The sequence below is a fragment of the Leptidea sinapis genome, chromosome 7 (genome assembly GCF_905404315.1).
Source record: "Leptidea sinapis chromosome 7, ilLepSina1.1, whole genome shotgun sequence".
Taxonomy (NCBI): Eukaryota; Metazoa; Arthropoda; class Insecta; order Lepidoptera; family Pieridae; genus Leptidea; species Leptidea sinapis.
The window spans coordinates 16014186-16035312 of record NC_066271.1 but is presented as its reverse complement, the minus strand read 5'-3'; the positions used below and the strand labels follow the sequence as shown (position 1 = coordinate 16035312).

Sequence of the window (21127 nt, the reverse complement as noted above, 5' to 3'; positions counted from 1 at the left end):
TGAGTAAGGCTACGACTACGCAATTTGAATATGAGTGCTGGAACTAAAACCTTATCTGACCCAATTGTCAACCTCACCTGCACGCGCCGGATGGCGGCGGAGTGGCGTGTTACCGCTCCATGGTGCTCCCTGCTAGACAACAGACGAGGATTTGGCGACCGAGTCAATGGCGGTATAACCACACAACTGACTGGGAAGTCTAAATAACTTCTGAAATGGCTGGTGCAGAAGGCAAGGGGAATCTACTGCACTATTTTCCCATGATAGTCACGTATGAATATGAATAGACAACCAAAGAGACGAATCAGGTAGCCATGCGACCCGAATAGCACCCGGCGCTGTATTGCGTCCGGGGCAGACAAACAGTCAGTGTGAAATGTGCTACCGGCCATGTGTTTGTAAGCGACCAGGCATCACATGGAAAGAATGCTACTGGAAAACCAGCCATTAAAATTAGAAGAGGCATTAAGATCGGGAACTGGAATGTACGGGAATGGGATACTTCAACCAGGTAACATGGACATTGCAGAACAGGAACTCACACGGTATAGCATTGATAACTGTGGCCTAAGTGAAACACATCTGAAGGGAAATGGGCTTTTTCAAACTACACACAACATCGTATACTATTATGGTCATGACACAAAAAGTACAAAAGGAGTAGCAATTGTACTACTGAAAAACATCAGCAACTGCGTAATAGGATATAACTCTTATAGCGACAGAATCATATCGATTAAAATAAGATCTAATCCGGTGAATCTAAACATCATACAAGTATACTTATGCCGCAGAGGATGACGAGATCGAAAATTTCTACCGCACCTAAGAAATCGCTATTAATAAGACTTCTAATAGGGAATTACTGATGGTGTCAGGTGACTTTAACGCAAAAATAGGAGCAACGACAAAGGATGATGAACTGCGAGAGGTGATAGGAAGATATGGCCTTGTTCAACGAAATGAGCGTGGCGTAAGGTTTATACAATTCGCGGCAGATAATGGTCTTACCATTACGAACAGTATGTTTAAACACCATCACAGGAGACTTTACACGTGGGTTTCACCAGACGGGCATTACCGAAATCAAATCGACGATATACTGATCAGGTCAAGATGGAAATCGTCCGTTAAAAACACCGTAACTAGGCCGGGCGCAGACTGTGGTACAGATCATCAGTTGCTGGAGGCAGAAATCAAGGTTTAACTAAAGGCCGCGAGATCCACTGAGAAACGTGCTCACATAAATGTCGTGTACCGCGAAATATTCTCCAAAAGTGTAGAGGAACAGAAACACAACTGGATAAACCAGAACTCTGATCAGTGTACAGTAGATGAGGTCTGGTCTCAAGCCAAATCGATTATAATAGATTCGCAAAATCTGCTGACCGACCGAAGGACGCGACGACGCCAACGTTGGATGACATACGAGACTCTCGCGCTTGTCGAAAAAAGACGTGTTTTAAAAGTTACTGGGGCTGACATTACGCAGCAGGACCGCCTAAGTTGCCGAATTCAGGCGGCTTGTCGTCGTGATAAAAATAGGTTCCTTCAAAATATATGTACTGAAATAGAAATCCACGGCGAAAAGCATGAAACCAAACACCTTCACAAGAGGATACGTGAAATTATAAAAAAGTTCAGCTCCAAAACATGGACCATCGAAAACTCGGAGGGAAAGGTTGTGACTGAACTGGAAAATACTCTGGAAGTCTGGAATAATGACTGCCAGTCGCTCTTCTTTGAACCTGATTCGCGCAGCTATATCTCCCCTGAACCGGAAGATCAGGACTTGGAACCTCTTATACTTAGAGAAGAAGTTAAAGCTGCAATCAACCATCTAAAAGGAGGCAAGGCAGTTGGAAATGACTGTACTCCAATAGAGACAATCAGATGTTGCGGAGATTTCGGAGTAGATATGTTTTACACTATATGTAACAAAATTTGGGTGAGCGGGATGTAGAAGGAATGGACGCACTCTGTTTTCATACCATTACACAAAAAGGGGTCTAGAACGAAATGCAATAACTATCGTCTTATAGCGCTCATACCACATGCCAGCAAAATTTTACTCCATATAGTGAACGAAAGACTGAAGGCTTATATTCTGAAGGAAATAGCACCAGAGCAGGCTGGTTTCGTAAAGGGGAAAGGTACACGAGAACAGACCCTAATTGTGAGACAAATAATAGAGAAAGTAATGGAATTCAATAGACCGACATTCATATGTTTCGTTGATTTCCAAAAGGCATTCGATTCTGTTAAATGGCCACAACTATGGAAGACCTTCATAGAGATGGGTGTGCCCAAGCACTTGGTTCAAATCCTCAGAGCCCTTTATGAACATGGTTCCGCTTCACTCAAGGTGGATAATGTCACGTCCCACCCACTTCATCCCTCTACAGGAGTCAGGTAGGGCTGCATTCAATATTTATACGGAACACATTATGAGGATAGCTCTAGAAGATTGGACAGATGGCATACCAATTGGCGGCAAAAACATATGCAATCTCCGATATGCCGACGATACCACGTTAATAGCAACAAGTAAGGAAAACATTGCTGAATTATAACATCGTATCGAGCATACCAGCCTCCAGTATGGCCTTAAAATAAACCGATAGAAAAGAAAAATGATGATTGTCGATCGAAGTCAAAACAATGCACCAGATATAGTCGAGATTGCTAATTGCGATGTTGTACAGTCATACATATACTTAGGATCACTTGTCGCTAATACTGGTGGCTCGGAAGACCGAGCTGGCCGAACAGTTTTCGACCCTCTCCACCACCAGTCAACACCAATGCTGTGTTGAACAAGCGATTTGTAGAAGACTTTCATGAACGCTAGATACCCATATCGAGTCGACATGGAAACATCGCAGAAGTGCATTCTCAGTTTTGTTGTACGTTTAAGTGAGTGTAGTTGAGGAGCAGTAAATATTCAGAAGTGAGAATGATGTCCATGTAATTATCAAATCACATATTCCACTTTTTTTGACCTAAGCCGTTCATACTTCCCTATTTTTTACCTCGCATCAATAATTCATGCAAGTTAACTTTTTCTCGTTACTCCTTTAATGTCAACTATATCGACAAAACTACGCACGAATCCGAGGATAACTATGTCGTTACGTATAAATTATTAATACCTTTAATAAATTGTGTGATCAACGGTTGTGTAGTCCAAAGAGGTTGTAAATACTACGTTATAAGAGGCGGAACTACCCAAGTAAAAATTGAATTTTAATTAAGTATGAAACGCACATAAGTTTCAAATAGTAGTAATTACAGGATGCCGATAGGTGACAAAGTATAATTCGGCTAAGTTTGAAAGCGAACAGATGTATAAAACTTAGTAGATTTCGGCTATCTCCGTTTTTACAAGATTATAGCCGTGATCTGTCAATATATCAATGACTACACGTTTCCTACAATCGAGTGAATTGTTTTTTTTTAGTTTCGCTAGGCGTGTGTTGTCACCTTCACTGCTACATTTTAAGATGCAACACGTGTTGGTATCTACGTCAATATTGTCGTTATTGTGTTTTCTTAAGTTTTTCATTTTTGTATTAGGAGATATAATAGTCATAGTTAAGTCGAAAATACAACTGTTCCTTACCTCACAGGATATACAACAGATTCCATTAGAAGACCCTTTGCGTCCATCAGTCCTTTGACATCGTCCCAGCAGACCTCCAACGGCCGTATGATATCCTGGAAGATGACCTCAACCAAGTGTTTCTTATCTGATGATATTCGCGACATTAATACTGATATCGGCTTCTTCTCTACTGCCAGTAATTTGTCATTACATTCTGAGTTATTCTGAAATGCAATAAGTGTTAATAATTAATAATATAATTGTTACCAGGACATATATGCATTAATAAATATATTTTAATACGCAGGTATTATATAAAATGTAGACTATTCACAGTTTCATTCAAAATATTATTCGATTATTAGTATTATTGGACACACAATTTTGTCGTTTGATTATCGCAAACTTGTCTTGGTCTAGCGTTTTCGAACTCGTGAATTTGTATTATTCTGTTTGCATATGTTCCTTATGATGTAAAAGAACAAATAACTTAAATATAAATAAATAAAACTCTTTTTAAAGTATTTTGTATTTACATTCGATTATTGCGTTCATGTTACATCCACACGACGACCCATATAGCTGAATGGTTAGTGACCCTGACTACTAAGCTAGAGGTCCGGGGCTCGAATCCCGGTAGGTGCAATCATTTATATGATGTATATGGATGTTTGTTTCCGAGTCATGGATGTCTATATGTATTTATGTATGTTTAAGTAACTATATTGTAATAAATATATCGTTGTCTCGTTCCCATAGTACAAGCTATGCCTAGTTTGGGGCAAGATAATTTGTGTAAAAGTGTGTCAATATTATATTTATATTATCATAGTTTTATTATTAATTCACTTAACCCGGCGTTGTTTTAAAATTTTTTGTGAAAATTAGAAGTTTTCACTTCATATTATATACGTGTAGTTCACAATTAACAGTTTTTCTTTTGTTCAAAGCTGGCGATACTTCTTTAATTGCTATGCAGGTATGGGCAGATAATATGTACTATCAAAATAGACCTACCGGCAGTAGTTTGGTGACGGTGAAGGTGGCCGGCAGGGCCTCGCTTGGAGCCTCCGGTGGCGTGGCCGCTGGCTCGGGGAGAGGCCGAGTGCGTCGGGTCTGCGGCCGCCGAGGACGTTGCTCGGCTTGCACCTGTCTGCAGAACTGTGGCTGCTTGTTGAACCGCATCAGGTAGTAGCTACAGTAGTCCTGCACATTGTATATTACTTACTACGCTTATAATAATAATAATATTGACACACTTTTTATACAGATTATCTTGCTCCAAATTAAGCATATATATAGCCTGTGTTATGATATAACAAGACAACGATATACGAGGGCGGCACTGAAAATATCGGGAATCAAGGAAGTGACACAACATTACTATTTAAAAATGTATTTATTGCTTTTGAAGTATTCTCCGCGAAATTTAATAAATTGTTCCATACGATGGAATCAATCATTGAAGCAACCATTCCATTTGGAAGTTGGGGTCTCCAAAATGACCGTTTTGTAGTCATCCACAGCTTCTTCAGGTGATGAAAATCACTGACCACGTAATTTATTATTTATTTTAGGTAAATTATAGAAATCATTAGGGCTTAGGTCGGGACTGTACGGCGGATAGTCTAATAATTCTATATTTTCTTGCTCTAAAAACTCTTTTGTTCTTTGCGCGGTGTGAGAACTCGCATTGTCGTGATGGAGAATGATGCGGCGGTTGCAGTTCTCTTTATGGAGTTCAGAAACGACTTGTGGCAAACAAATGCTACCATACCATTCTGCATTAACCATTCTTTGTCCCCTCAAGAGGAATAGTCGCAACATGGCCGGTTTTGGAGACAAACGTGGCCACCATTTTTTTTGCAACACTCCGTGAACGAACAATTTTTGTTGGCTTTAACTCATTTTCGAACACCCAAACTCGTGATTGGTTTTTTGTCTCGGGTTCGTACGCGTATATCCAGGATTCGTCACCTGATACGATGTTGTATACAGCATTTGAGGATCCTGCGTGGAATCTTTCGAGAGACGCACCAAGTAACGCGAGCCGCTTTTTGCTCTACACAGAGCAAATGCGGTATTCCCCAGCGGGAAAACAACTTTTTTACACCTAATTGTTCATGCAAGAATATTTGTATTTGACTTATGCCAATGTCTAAAGTTGCCTGAATTTCGCGATATGTCACATGTCGATCTTCCTCAATCAGCTTACGCACAGCATCAACGTTTTCTTTGGTGACTGCAGTTTTTGGACGACCTTGACGGGGATCATCACTGAGCATGACACGTCCACGTTTAAATTCAGCAAACCAGCGATAAATTGTGGTTTTGGATGGGGCTTCATAAATCATAGAAGGTCATAATAAATCATATAGCGCTAGAATTTTCTCAAGTCAATTCCATTTTCTCAACGACTAAACAAGTTTGAAAAGACCTTGTGACAAGAACGAGAATCTTTTTTGTAAATAAATAAATAAATGGTATTCGATTTTTAAAACCAAGGAGTTTTCAATTAAAAAGATTTTAATATGACAGGAACATCGGAAATATTCCATTCCGATACTTTTAGTGCAACCCTCGTATTTAATACAATATACTTACTTAAACATACATAAATACGTATAAACATACATAAATACATTTAAACATCCATGACTCGGAAACAAACATCCATATTCATCATATAAATGCTTGCACCTACCGGGATTCGAACCCGGTACCTCTAGCTTAGTAGGTAGGATCGCTAACCACTCGGCTATACAGGTCGCGTCGTTTATACCCTTGCTGTTAGCAGTAATCATGTTCTATATAAATGTACTCTTTCTTGACTTCTCACATGGTATGTATATTAATTAGTTTAAACTTATTGGTGTGTATACAAGTGAACAATCTTTTTTGTATTTTCGTAAATGTTCCCAAATATAAATAAATAAAACCCCGCGCGTTGAAACAGGAACCTTATTATATTTAACGAATGGAAATGTATCTACCAGTGGGAGGCTCCATTGCACAGGATGTTGACTAGATTATGGTTACCACAACGGCACCTATTTCTACCGTGATGCAGTACTGTGTAAACATTACTGTGTTTTGGTCGGGCAAATGAGACTTAACATCTTATGTCTCAAGGTGCCGCTCCGAATTTTTGGACTTTATATTCTACATATTTTTTTATCTCGTGGGATATTTTAGGTGTATACATTCACAGGTGTTTATACACAGATCTCACAGTAGCGGTTAAACTGCTCTCTGTCAGCGATTTACGCCACAATGCACCCCTCTCGTCCAATTTGTGGTCTCGGTTGACGACGAATTATAACTGTAACATGAGCTAATCGTTACCGGGTCATGGCAGATGCGCCCAATACACCGGAATAACATCCATAAATATCCTAAAACGATAGTTATATGTGTTGAGAACTTTTTTAGTTTTTTCAACAACGAGTCTAGCATTAGAAAAAACTACTTTCTGTGTTCTAATTTCAGAATAACTCAGATAGTAATGACAAATTACTGGCAGTAGAGAAGAAGCCGATATCAGTATTGTCGCGAATATGATCAGATAAGAAACACTTGGTTGAGGTCATCTAACAGGATATCATACGGCCGTTGGAGGTCTGCTGTGATGATGTCAAAGGACTGATGGACATACAGAAAGTAGTTTTTACCAGTGGGTACCACAACGGCGCCAATTTCTGCTGTGAAGCAGTAATATGTAAGCATTATTGTGTCTCGTTCTGAATGGCGCCGTAGCTTGTGAAATTACTGTGCCTCATTGGCACAGACTTAACGTCTTATGTCTCGAGGTGACGAGCGCAATTTTGTAGTGCCGCTCAGAGTTATTGGGTTTTTCAAGCACTGCATTGTCATGTTCAGGGCGTATCAATTACCATCAGCTGAACTTCCTGCTCGTCTCGTCACATTATTGTTATAAAAAAAACTATTTGGTGAAGTAGAACCGATTAAGACCGCAATTGGCCACGGGAACAGTTTTAACGTAGTATTTCCCCTGTGGTGTCATGATCTAGTACAACGACTACAAGCAACCAAATTAAATGGGAAGGAAAATAGTGCCAAGCTGACGTGTTGCCTGTGATAAAGCTGGAGGGCAGCTGACCTCATTGATATCATTGGGTTTATGCTTGTTTATAATAGTGGTCATGAAAGAGACTTTATCTTTCTGTATATAATATCCTTTCTTTCTTAAAAGGCATGTTTTTCTCAAAATTTATTGCCTCGGAATGCTTTACGATTTTTAATTAAAGCATAACCAGTAACCACCGCTTCGAAAACAAATGGCGCTCTCAGAGAGAAGAAACGGCGCTAGAAATTCACTTAGTTTACTTTTCTCCACACTTTGAAAATAAAATTCAATTAATACAATATTGTAGCAAGATTTTAAGATCAGAGCCTTTTTTAATAAAACACTTAATTTTTTATAGATAACATCTGAATAGCTGTTTGAACTTCATAACAAAAGTGTATACATACTCATAAAGCTATTTTGTATTTCACTACTACAATAAGTAATAAGCAATTACTTATAGTGTTGTAACATTGAAATTACCTTTTAGAGCAAAAGGTATTTTTTTAAACTTTTTTAATCTTGCCAGCACAACAGTCAAAAAATATATTTTTACTAGCTAACCCGACAGATAATCTAAAACGTAAAAATAATTTTTTTCCTGTGCCGAAAATTACGTTTAAATATTAATTTCTATTATTTTTTTAAATTCTGATCGCAACATGAACAATCAATGTGATTTAAATGCCATTTTAGTGTGGATTTTTGATGTTGTTGATTATTCGTAATACAGAGGCTATGATTTTTTTTGATAATTATGTTAAATCAAGAATACTGTACTGATTATATTTATTTTCATTTAAATAATAAAGAGTTCATGAAGAATTATTTATTTATTTTATTTTGATTATGAATTACGTATTAGTCCACGCGATCACTCATGTACCTTTCACGGGCGCGACCGCTGCAGGGTTAATTGTAACAGAACAAAAAGATAACTCAAAAGAGTTGCTATGTAAAGTTTGTAATTGTGAAATCGATATAGCAGCACTGCACGGCGACAACATGTCTCCTAAATCTCTCGCCGCACGATTATGGCTCGCATCCAACGCCGGCCCAATATGAACGTTAACAATATTTTAATATTTATTACTTACTACGTACTTGACCCAGACACGATTCACCCTTGCTCGTTCTGATCTCAAATAAAATAGAATTGAAACTATTTACGATATTTAACTTACTTCAGGAAAGTTTACATGACTACTATCTACCATTTTTGGATTCTCACTAATGTATAAGTAATAATTGAACTTTCTACAAGTCTGAGGCGAAGATAAGCAATTCCTCCTGATTGTATTACAATAATTTATAGCACAAATGTCTGTCACTTGTGAGTCTGAAAATTTCTTAATGCCAAATTTTGTCCGTAACTACAATACCAATTGTTACTCAGGGACTTGACTGAAGCACAACTAAATTATATGCAACGATGAAATTGTTGACGACAAACAATCCAGTTTGGCAGGTCCAATTTCGCGAAAGAGGTCACTCGTCGAATCCAACTCGGATGGGCAGCGTTCGGGAATCTTCTCGTTTCAAATACCACGGTGTCCGAAGACGAACGTAGTTTTCAACTAGTGTGTGTTGCCAGTGCTATTGTCGAAGCTCACTGTCGCTCAGAGGGCAATGGAGAGGGCTATGCTTGGAGTTTCCCTGCGAGATCGAATCAGGAATGAGGAGATCCGCAGGAGAACCAAAATCACTGACATAGCCCAAATGATTGCGAAACTGAAGTGGCAGTGGGCAGGACACATAGATCGACGTACAGATGGCCGGTGGGGCAGAAAAGTCCTCGAATGGCGACCACGTACCGGAAGACGCAGTGTTGGTAGACCCCCCACAAGATGGTTCGACGATCTGGTCAAGATCGCCGCAATACGTTGGACGAGGGCAGCGCAGGTCGGCATGGAGACCTTTGGGGGAGGCCTTTGTCCAGCAGTGGACGTCTTCTGGCTGACGATGATGGCATTCTGATAGACAATCCTATCAGAGAGCACGCTTTAATCTAGCGTGTTCCACAGCTATTCACATTTGCTAGGAATAAGCCTAAGCAAGCCTATTTATAACATTACGCACTCAGAGCACTTCCCTGCCACACTAGCTTCACGTCAAATACTCTCATTAAGCATGCTGCTGCAAATAGCAACGATTCAACACACAAACTACCTACTGACTAGCAATTTGCTCTTAAAAGTGATTTTCATAATTATAACACTAGAAATAAGGGGTTGCTTCTAAATAATTCTAGTATGTAGTAGGCTTCATAAGATACATAACAGCTTTAAGGGTAAATGTATACACTTTTATAATAAAGTTCCAGCCACTGTTCAGGCATTATCTGTAAATAAATTTAAATGTTTTATTTCAAAATGGCTCCGTCGTAAATCCTACTACTCCTCAGATGAATATCAAAGTGATCGGACAGCCTGGCACTAGATTATGATTATTTTATAGCAATAACAATGAGAGTACAATATTGTATATTATTTTATTAAAAAAGAGCGCAAAAAAAGAATGCTGGAAGTGTCTTGCGCCGCTGCTTCTCGTATCTATCTGCCATATTTCTAATAGAAATACCTCAAACAGAATTATAAAGGAATCAATTTTGAGACAGTTAATGCCTTTATTGCTAAATAATGGCTTGCTAACAAGGATGTGTATCAGTTATTATATGGATTCTTTATTGGCAGTTTCACCATAAAGATATACGTAAATTATTGGTACAGAAAGGCTCAGTCTGTTTACTCGTTTGCGAGAGGTAGAACATTAGTAGCGAAAAAGCTTTCAGAGAGAGGAGTTTAAGTAACGAGTTTGCTATATGTATAGTTTGTAGTTGGCATCGCTTTGTAGTTTGTACAGAACCATGAAAATATGACTGAAAATTTACAGCGTCCATAGATCTATCTATACCCGATTAGAGTGCTTAGTTTCCTGCTCCAGTTAAGCTTCCAGTCCACTGACCTGTATAAATACCACTGGACAGACTGTTCCATATGTTTGACAGCAATTTTTTGTGCCTATTTGAAGTGCCACTCGCGAGCGTCCAGAGAACTGGCTGCGTAAGAAATGTACAATACTCTGAAGTATTGTATTTTGAATTAATTTCGTTCGTTTTCCGTGGTATTTATACTTCAAGAATCAACGTAATAAAACGTACACATTTAATTTTGTAAATAGTTTCCCACAAACTATCGATGTTTGCTGAGGCTGTAATCACTTGTTTTAGTACCGCAGACTCTCGCTACATGGCCAACAGCGCCAAAATGGCGAATATCAAACAGGCACAAAAGCACATTCACAGCCGCCAGTCCAGTGGTATATAGTCTGAATAAGTCAGTAACGATTTGTCCTTCCGAACTTTCCTTGCCGGGTTAAATGATTGCCGCTTGCCGAAACATTCGTATTTGGTTTAAAAATTGCGTCGTTGACATAAGTTTCAAAGTCATGCCAACAGTGTGGTTCAAGTAACTTTATTGCACCATTAAATAATATGGCAACGCTTTTTTTACCATCTGGTGGTTTGTCCCTTGGGCCAGCTATATTCCCAAATGCTTACTTACTTTAACTCTCATAAGTCACTTTATATGAAACCTTTACTTAGGGATGTACAAAAAACGGATGCAAGTGTCGAACTTATCAAAAATATTTTTGATGCTTGGGAAGAAACGCTAAATGCACTTGGTATCTTCTGTGATTTATCTAAGGCTTTTGATTGTGTTTAACTTTCAACGCTGGTCAGGAAGCTATGTCACAATGGCATAAAAGGAACTGCGCTTGATCTTTTGATTTCATATCTAAACAATAGAATTCAGAAGGTCGACGTGAATGGCATGAGATCTTCTGGGCTCCTCTCAGTATGGGGGTACCACAAGGGTCTAAAAAAATATTTGAATTTAATATATTATAACATTGGATGACCTTCGACTTGATCAATACTTCCGTTTCTCCCTTGCCTGTTTCCTCTACTAAGGGTTAGTTTCTTCGTTCGCAGGTGCCTGGAGGCTCTATCCTTGTTTCAAAGTCAACTGCGTCTAAGTCCAGTTAAATGTACTATTTACAGTTATCCACCACGAGTCTGGTGGTTTTCCGCCACCTTTTCTCGTCTGGAATGGCCAGTGTTTTTCCAACGAGAGCTTCTGATGTAAGTACTCTCTCCATACTATATCGAGTCTTTCTCCCCTACTGCCAACAGCATCATCTATATATATCCTTTGTGCTCATCTTTTGTTTTCTTGTGGTCTGACCACTCTGAGAGGTCATGGCTGGTCTGACTACCTTCTCTTCAATTTCAATTTACAATTTTTAATTCAATTACTATCGAATGCGTGGGCATTCGATTGTCGCAGATTACTCTATGCGCCACAACCAGGATATCTAAACAAGTTGACTTTAGGTCATCGTTGGCCATCATAGTATCAGATGCAGTTGGTTCCTAGTTTAGTCTGTTGCATCATTTTACATATTATATTGTTATTTGAAATGATTTGTAAATCGATGTACTTAAATGTAAATCTTGATATAAAAGAGTGGCAATGAGTTTCTTGCTACTTCTTCTCATTAGCTCAACCCTTTACGAAGTAGCGGTAGATTCAATAATACAATAAATTTTTTTGCCATTCATAAGTGTCCTTTCCGTGACCTACATGAATAAACTGATTTTGATTTGATTTGAATATCATAAGATAAACATAAAATTCTCTTTCTCTCTTGGTTATCTCTTGTCGAGCACAGTAGTACCACCACTATATGAGGCTATGTTTACCTGATCATACCAGGCTCTATCTACGCACGTCATATGAAGACGATGCGGTCTTGACGACCTTGACACCAGGCTAGAGATTTTGAATGTTCGCGAGTCACCACGAGTTAAGGCTAGATACTGAGATATGTTCTACTTTGATTGTGACCAGCAATCGGCATAAGTGAAACCTTATGAATTAGTACGCTGCCGGCCTTTTAAGAAAGTATGGTGCTCTTATCGTATTGAACTGAAAAACATGAGAACTGCATCTTTTTATGGAAGAGGCGGGCAAACCAGCATAAGGGATTCCTGATGGTAACTGGTCACCGCGGCCCATACTCTTTGTAACACCAGAGCGATGCCGACCTTATAAAGAGCGTCGAATAAACTTACATATTGTGAATTCGAAAACAATTTGGTACGTGGCAGGCGAGGATCGAACTGGGGACTCCCCGGTGAGAGTCAATGGTTTAACCTATTGCGCCACTGACATTTTATTATTATTTTACCAGTACGGCGCCTATTTGTGCCGTTAAGCAGTAATGTGTAAACATTACTGCTTCGGTCTGAAGGGCGCCGTAGCTAGTAAAATTACTGTGCAAATGAGATTTAACATCTTTTGTCTCAAGGTGACGAGTGCAATTGTAGTGCCGCTCAGAATTTTTGGGTTTTTCAAGAATTCTGAGTGGCACTGCATTGTAATTACCCATTACAATGCAGTGCCACTCAGCATAATCATCAGGCGTATCCATTACCATCAGCTGAACGTCCCTTATTTTCATTTAAAAAAATCCGACACTTGTCGCCTACTATTTTATTACATTACTGCTTGTAATAAAATATTAATTTCCAATTAGATGTTTTGAAAATGGCAAGTCTTCTCAACGCTGACGCTCAATAATCTGATTTAGAAAAAAACTCGTGGGTAAACACACCACACATTTCTTTACGATAAATATAAATTACTATTACGTTTAGCTTAATTATAATGATAATATTATTGCTATATAAGGAGCATCCATTAATAAACTTTAATCTTGAGAGTTAGGAACAGAGTATCTTATAATCACAGCCAGATTTCTATTCCGCTGCAGCATCGCGGGAGCCGCATAAGAGCCCGGAACGTAATGGGCAGGGTGTATTAATTACCTAATTTACCTACCAAAATTTATAAATAGGCTTCAAACATTCTAGTGATATATATTTTTGTGTAATTAAAGATTCACTCTGAGTAGTTTCAACTCGCGCGACCTGAGCTCCGTGACCTACATTTTGGTGCAGAAATTAGTGTGAGACATAAACCAACCGATGCCAATGGACGCCCTACGTTACCACCCATTCAATTAAAACACAGCTAATAGCGCGATTCAAAAGGTAATATATTACTCCAGCTATTTTATTTGTTGATACTCAGGTTTTATATCTAAACTAGCTGACCCAGCAAACGTTGTATTGCCGATATTAAAATAGCGATACAAAAGTAACTGTTGATCGTAGATGGGTGAAAATTAGAAGTTGTATGTATTTTTTAATGCTGACTCTGTGAATGACTAATGAATTATGACTGACATTCAAACAAATTAAAAAAAAATGTCAAAAAAATTAAAAAAAAAATCGTTTCACCCTTAACATTTATGGGGATCAAAATAGATGTTGTCCGATTCTCAGACCTACCCAATATGCACTCAAAATCTCATGAGAATCGGTCAAACCGTTTCGGAGGAGTTCAAAGTTTAACACCATGACACGAGAATTTTATATATTAGATTTATCGTCAAAAATAAATACAATAGAAATCAGCTATAACGACGGGCAAGGGACCGCTATTATTACGTCGTACCAACCGGAAGTTGAACTAAGAGAATTGACAATTTGTATTTTTGTTTTTTATTGAAATAATTACATATTTTATAAGCTAGCTGACCCGACAGACGATGTTCTGTACATAATAAATAAAATACTATTTTTTATGAATTTGTCAATAATATTTCATAATATAAAAAAAAATATTTTTTTTTTTACATTCATTATAAGCTTCATATGATTTGTGCAGATGATATACGTTCCGGCAGTTTTACTGGCGAGACAAAACCGTCCGCGCAGCGCCCCGTTGTGGAAACACGGCAGAACAAATGACGTCTGTTTTTGATGTCCGCGTGACATTGTTTCTGGTTCAACAGACTTGAATAGCAGAGTAATTAAAAACAAAGAGAAATGATCTTACATTTCATACATAACCCTGACTTTTCGCGGTTTAATTTGGGTGACCAAATTATGAGTAAAATGTTTGTTACATTTTAGCTTTTTTTTTTAGTTTATTGGCCAATACAGAACAAATACATGCTTTTTTTATAAAATAAGTACCACGAAATACCTCACGGGTTTATCTGGGTACCTAGAGCCATTCAATTCTTTCTTTCCAAATTCTATTCTTATTTGCAGGAATTATCTTTTAAAGCGAGTTTTGATTTTCGTGGTATTTATGTACATTTCTTGCAGCTCTTTGGGCAGTTCGTTAATGTAATCTTGTATTACGTAATTGACCGTTCTCTTCCCATATTTATTATAAATTTTTGGTAAAATGTATTTGTGATTTATATCAAGTTGTCGTAAGCCAAAGGGTCTATTTTTTTCGATTAACAGGGTGGGATTATTAATTTCGGTTAAAATAAAAAATTTAGCTTTATCATACACAATTATGACACCACAATGTCCAAAGAGCTGATCATAATTTTTCTTATTTTTATTTAGTACAGGGTTTGGTGCAATTGTTTTGAGTAATCTTAACTGCAGGTTATAGTTATCTTTCAGATTTGTTTTGCAGGACCTACCATAACTACTAATACCATAACTTGTGCTGTTTTATAGTTTTGTAAAACAATGAGAAAAATCTTTGCAGCCAAATGCTAAGAAATATTTAAAATATGAAGTGCGCATTACATGTTATAACCTCATTTCCATTCTTAAACCTAATTCTTCCATATAAATAATTATTAAGTCGTTCTATTTGCAGAAGTAATGTCAATATATATGAGATATTAGCTCTTGATATTATTACTAGATACTGTATTCAATATCAACATGGCGGCTTAGTTTCGATGCCAGTAGTACAGTACAAACAATGTTAAATGTATTTATTCCCTAAAACATTGTATTTTCTGCGGATTATTAAATAAAGGAATTTACAAAATAACCATTTGTAAAAGGTTAAAAATAGTTTAAACGACTACCCTCCAAAAATTTTACGTGTTTTAGTCAATTATTATTTATTTATGGTGTATGTGGATGATGCAGCTACTGTACTCAATAACTTTTGTATTAATTTACTTTTACTTTTTTGACTTACTCGTGTAAGACATTGACTATTTGACGTTTGAGTGTGTCTGTTGCATCATTTTACATTTTACATATTATATTGTAATTTGAAATTATTTGTAAATCGGTGTACTTAAATGTAAATCTTGATATAAAAGAGTGGCAATGAGTTTCTTGCTGCTTCTTCTCATTAGCTCAACCCTTTACGAAGTAGCGGTAGATTCAATAAGATTTTTTTTTGACCTTCATAAGTGTAATTTCCGTGACCTACGTGAATAAACTGATTTTGATTTGATATGTTGTACTGTACCTATATTTGACACAGTATTTTTTGATCCATTGAAGTAAGCGATCAACGCCGCTCATATTTTTTTGCAACACTAGAGGAATCACAGGCCCTTTTTTGGCTACATTGTAACTTGTTTAGCCCACAGTGTTAGTTGACTCACTACATTGTTAAGGTAACCAACAACTCCACCTGTTTTGGTATATAAATTTATTCTCACCTTTACATTCTGCTCAAGATTCACAGTAACATGATTACACGAATCGGTGGTCAACATATGAACAAATTTCGGTACAACAATCAATCAAATCATTCATTTAAAAATTTCTAGAAATACGAACTTGAGATACATCATAATTTTTCTCATCTATTATGCCCTATTTTCTTAATGGGTACCCTTTAACTGGTTGTGACCCGAATAATGTTAAAACTGAACGAAATAGTTTAAACTTTGGAAGTAAGCGTGTTATGCTGATAAAAATAATAAAAAAAATGTGAGTGCGTGTAATCTTTAGGCACGATTGGAGTAACACTCTATATTAATTAACGTTAGGAATAATAATCTATATATATATAAATTAATTGCTGTTCGTTAGTCTCGCTAAAACTCGAGAACGGCTGGACCGATTTAGCTAATTTTGGTCTTGAATTAATTGTGGAGGAATTAATAAATAGGAAAATGCTGCTAAATTAAATAAAAACAACAAATTTGTTTCTCCTTTGATGTGTCCATACATAATTTCTATGAGAGAATTTATTAACGCACGGTTTGACAGTTCTGCTGTGAAACAATTTCATTACGACAGCAGGGTGCATATTTTACGAAGTAATTTTTGATGTTATGATATATTATTGATAAATTAATAAAAACATTATTTTATTTATTATATACAGAACAACGTCTGTCGGGTCAACTAGTATATATATATATAAAAATAAATTGCTGTTCGTTAGTCTTGAATTATTTGTGGAGGTCCAGAGAAGGTTTAAAAGGTGAATAAATATGAAAATGCTCGAAATAAAAAAAAACAACAACTTTGTTTTTCCTTTGATGTGTCCCCTGTCGTTCAGAAATCAAATTAGAAGAATAGTTTAAAATTAATAACTTATTAGAATCTTTGTATCGTTCTAACTCTCTCAAAAGGTAAAAAGCAAACTTTTATTTAATTATTGATTCTTTCTTATTACTTTATATGGCAATACAACGTTTGCTGGGTCAGCTAGTACATTATAATTAAATACATTATACTAGCAGCACGCTATGATGGCCGTTTTGACATATTATAATAGTGATGTGAAATGTCAATTTATTCTCGAAAAAATTATTATCAAATCTATTAGTTTTTGTTGCAAGTACTACCTGATTAAAAAGGTTTAATAAAACTATGAAGATTATTGGAATGAAAATGAATATACATATGCACATAAGAAACATATGAATACAAAAAAGAACAAAAAAGGTGTAACAAAAGGCCAGATTTAATCAGATTCGTCCATACTGCAATTTTCACTGTCGTCACTGCTATCATCACCTACATTAATTATAAGTTCGTTTTCTAAAATATTATCTATTTTCACATCTCTTTCATAATCTTCCCTTATTAATTTAACAGTTCTATTCACAACCTTTTCCCAGTCTCCTTTAGTCACATGTTCACAAGCTTTCTTAACACTTACACGTCTTACAGGTCAAGTCATTATCAGGTTCTTGATTTTTCTCTTTTATTCTTATTTATTGATGAAAGAGATGTTCCTGGGATTCCGCCATTTCATTTAACTGATTATTATTTTAATTTTATATTCTATTTATAATTCATTAATACCACTTGCACGTTTTGCAATTTTCACTCATTAAGTAAATTAATTGAATTTAAGAAATTGAAGGTTAATAATTTATATTAATTACCACATATCAATATGACGTTGTTATTGAATATTAACGAATATGGCTGTATGGGCTCGAAACATTAGCCTGTCCTGATAATGGACGACGAGACCAAAAACCGGCCATCTTGTCGTAACGGACTTCCGGTTCCGTTGCATTGCAGTCCAGTTACCTCGTAAGTTGCGCCTAAATAAGTTTTTCTTCAAAAAATGGAGAAGTCAATGTACACAATCAATATTCCACTCAATTGAAATAATTTCAAATGCGTGGTTACAGCAACTCCTTAGACCTATTTATTAAGTAGATAGATGTTGCCTACCTGTAGAATGATATCTAAATCAATGTTATCGCAGAGCTCGTATTCATCAGTGATTGCCGCCTCGGCTACCAGGCTCTCAGCGGTATGTAGGAGTCCCTCCTGCTTTAAAAACCCAAGAACGAGATACTTCAGTATGCGTTTTCTTGCTCGGAACAAAGCTTCTTTCTGTTGAACAAAACAACCGCTCAAAACTTACTTAAAAACCGAATTCATTTTAGCTCATATAAGTTCACACAAATAGTATTAAAATTTTACTGATGATTTTAGACTCATTTAGTCTCCTTACCTCAGTGCTTTTTATACATCGCGGATCTAAGGTTCAGACTGTCCGGTTACACCTCCCATAGCTTTTAAAAAACCTGGTTATCCCGGTACGGTATAGCTAACGTACATTCCCATACACCGGACAACCGGGATATATGAAAAAGTACTTAGTAATAATATAAACAATGTGTCCCGGCATGTAGTTATAAAACTTTAGGAGTAGTAAGTACCTCCTACCTACTACTACGAAAATATCCCATATGGGGTATTGGGTACCACAACGACGCCTATTCCTGCCATGAAGCAGTAATGTGTAAACATTAATGTGTTTCGGTCTAAAGGACGCCTAAGCTAGTGAAATTACTCGGCAAATGAGACTTAATTTCTTATTCTCAAGATGACGATCGAATAGTGCCACTCAGAATTTTTAGGTCTTTCAAGAATCCTGAGTGGGACTGCATTGTAATGGGCAGGGCGTATAATTTACCATCAGCTGAACGTCCTACTCGTCTCGTCCCTTATTTTCATAAAAAAAAGTCTGCAGCTACTTTTATTTTTATCTTTGCAAAATTCACCTTAATTTGTAAAACAACGGCGATTTAAGTTCTACGTCCTTTAGGAGATCAATGTTGGTCTTATTTTAAAGGCAAAACGTTTTTTATGATTACTGAAGGGAGAATGTTTATTTTTTACATTATTTGAGTACATCTGGGCGCTTTATTTTATAAATTATGCGAAAACTTTTGGAATTCACCTCCTATATGGGGTAATTTCGTCGATGAAATAGTTAATACTGCTCCTTAAGTTTTATTACAACATGCCGGGACACATTGTATAGAGCTATAAGCTGAATATACATCTAATAAATTTTAACTATATCATATTATATATAGATCTAATTACTTATACTGAAAGTCTCATACCGTTTCCAGTTTCCGCATTTGGCTCAAGGGTCGGCTTATTCCTGACATGGCTATCAGCTTTCACACTAAATAAATTAAATTCAATAAACAAAATATATTATTACGAAAATACCTCGAGAACAAATCCCGGGGTGGTAACTGACGGGGTTGTTATGTATCCATGGTTACGTTTGTCAATATTACAATTTAGTGTTACAATTTAGTGATGTGTCAATAAATGTCGATATAAGGAAGTTACCCATAAAACAAGGCCTATGCTATTTTCATGATGTTACTATTCTAATGTTGAACACTTTCCATTATTATTTTTGTTTGATTGTTTCTTTATACAGATTTTTAAAGAAATAATAATTTGTCCGTTAAAGTATTATTCCCTAGATCAACTTGATGCGTTTTTGAGAATATGATTTGCTTTTCGATTGAACCTGCTTCGCTATCGACTTTTTTCTATGCTCAATACCTTGCAAAACAATGTTGATAAAGTTAGCCTAGCGCAACTCTCTAAAATATAAGCGATTCACTCGATTGTATGAAACCTGCAGTAATTGACATGACTTTTCATAATATATATGATTGATATACTTGTTAAAATATAACGGAGATAGCCGAAATCCACTACGTTTTAAGCAACTGTTCGCTTTCAAACTTATCCGGATTATACTTCATCGCCAATCACATTACTATAATTACTACTATTAAAAACTTATGTCAAATGACTGCACGTTTCATACTAAACCAAATTTCAATTTTTACGTAGTATTTACATCCTCTTTGGATACAGTTACGATATTAATGGTTGTACGTATCCATAGTAATATCCACTGACCTGTATAAATACCACTGGACATGTTAGACAGCAATTTTATGTGCCTAATGAAGCGCCACTCGCGAGCGTCCAGAGAACTAATTTTGACGTTATAATAAAAATGGCTGCGAAAGAAATGTACAATACTGTGAATAAAAATAAAACATTTTGTTAATAGCCACAACGGCGCCTATATCTAACATTACTGTATTGAGTCTGAAGGGAGCCGTAGCTAGTGAAATTACTGGGCAAATGAGACTTAACATCTTATGTCTCAAGGTAAGGACGGCAATTGAAGTACCGCCGAGTTTTGGGTTTTTCAAGAATCCTGAGCGGCACTACATAGTAATAGGTGGGGCATACCAATTACCATCAGTTGAACATCTTGCCATAAAAAAAAGAACCGGGGCTTTGTGCTGGTAGACGAAACGGTTCAAACTAACGCCACTGACGCTTTAACTTACCGAACTTAAGACGATTGGTACAATCCGCACTTTACCTTTATTTAAGTTTGAACGATACCTCGATGCCCGCTCGGAATTAATTTTTTTATACATTGAGAATGTACATACTGGAAAAGAAATTTTTGAAATTAAAAAATAATTTATTCACTTCGGCCTACAAATAACACCTTTGATGTCAATATCACAGTTATTTATTTAACCATTAACCACCCTTTTAATGAGAAGTAGCAGCAAGACCACTCCTTTCAATCAATATTTTACATCTTCAGCCGTTTACAAAACATACATAGTTTAAAAAAAAGTAAACATATTATTAAAAAACCCATTTAATAAGGACACTACCATTAATATGAATTTTATAATTATTTATAATATGGCATTGAGTAATATTATTCTTGGTTGACCAAGAATAATATTACTTCTGCTATTTT

At 36.6% G+C, this 21127-nt stretch overlaps 1 protein-coding gene across 2 annotated transcripts in view; it reads right to left on the bottom strand.

Moving 5' to 3' along the window:
* Window positions 1-19552, bottom strand: part of LOC126965298 (katanin p60 ATPase-containing subunit A-like 2) — a 32114-nt gene extending 12562 nt beyond the window's left edge. For both annotated transcript variants that reach the window (XM_050808826.1, XM_050808827.1), the window contains exons 1-4: window positions 19428-19552; window positions 18241-18405; window positions 4622-4810; window positions 3623-3828 (exon numbers count right to left, since the gene is read on the bottom strand). In XM_050808826.1, the coding sequence (XP_050664783.1) occupies window positions 3623-3828; window positions 4622-4810; window positions 18241-18405; window positions 19428-19475 (608 nt within the window). In that variant the 5' untranslated portion in view covers window positions 19476-19552. The remainder of the gene's footprint in view (window positions 1-3622; window positions 3829-4621; window positions 4811-18240; window positions 18406-19427) is intronic.
* Between the last annotated feature and the right edge of the window lie 1575 nt (window positions 19553-21127).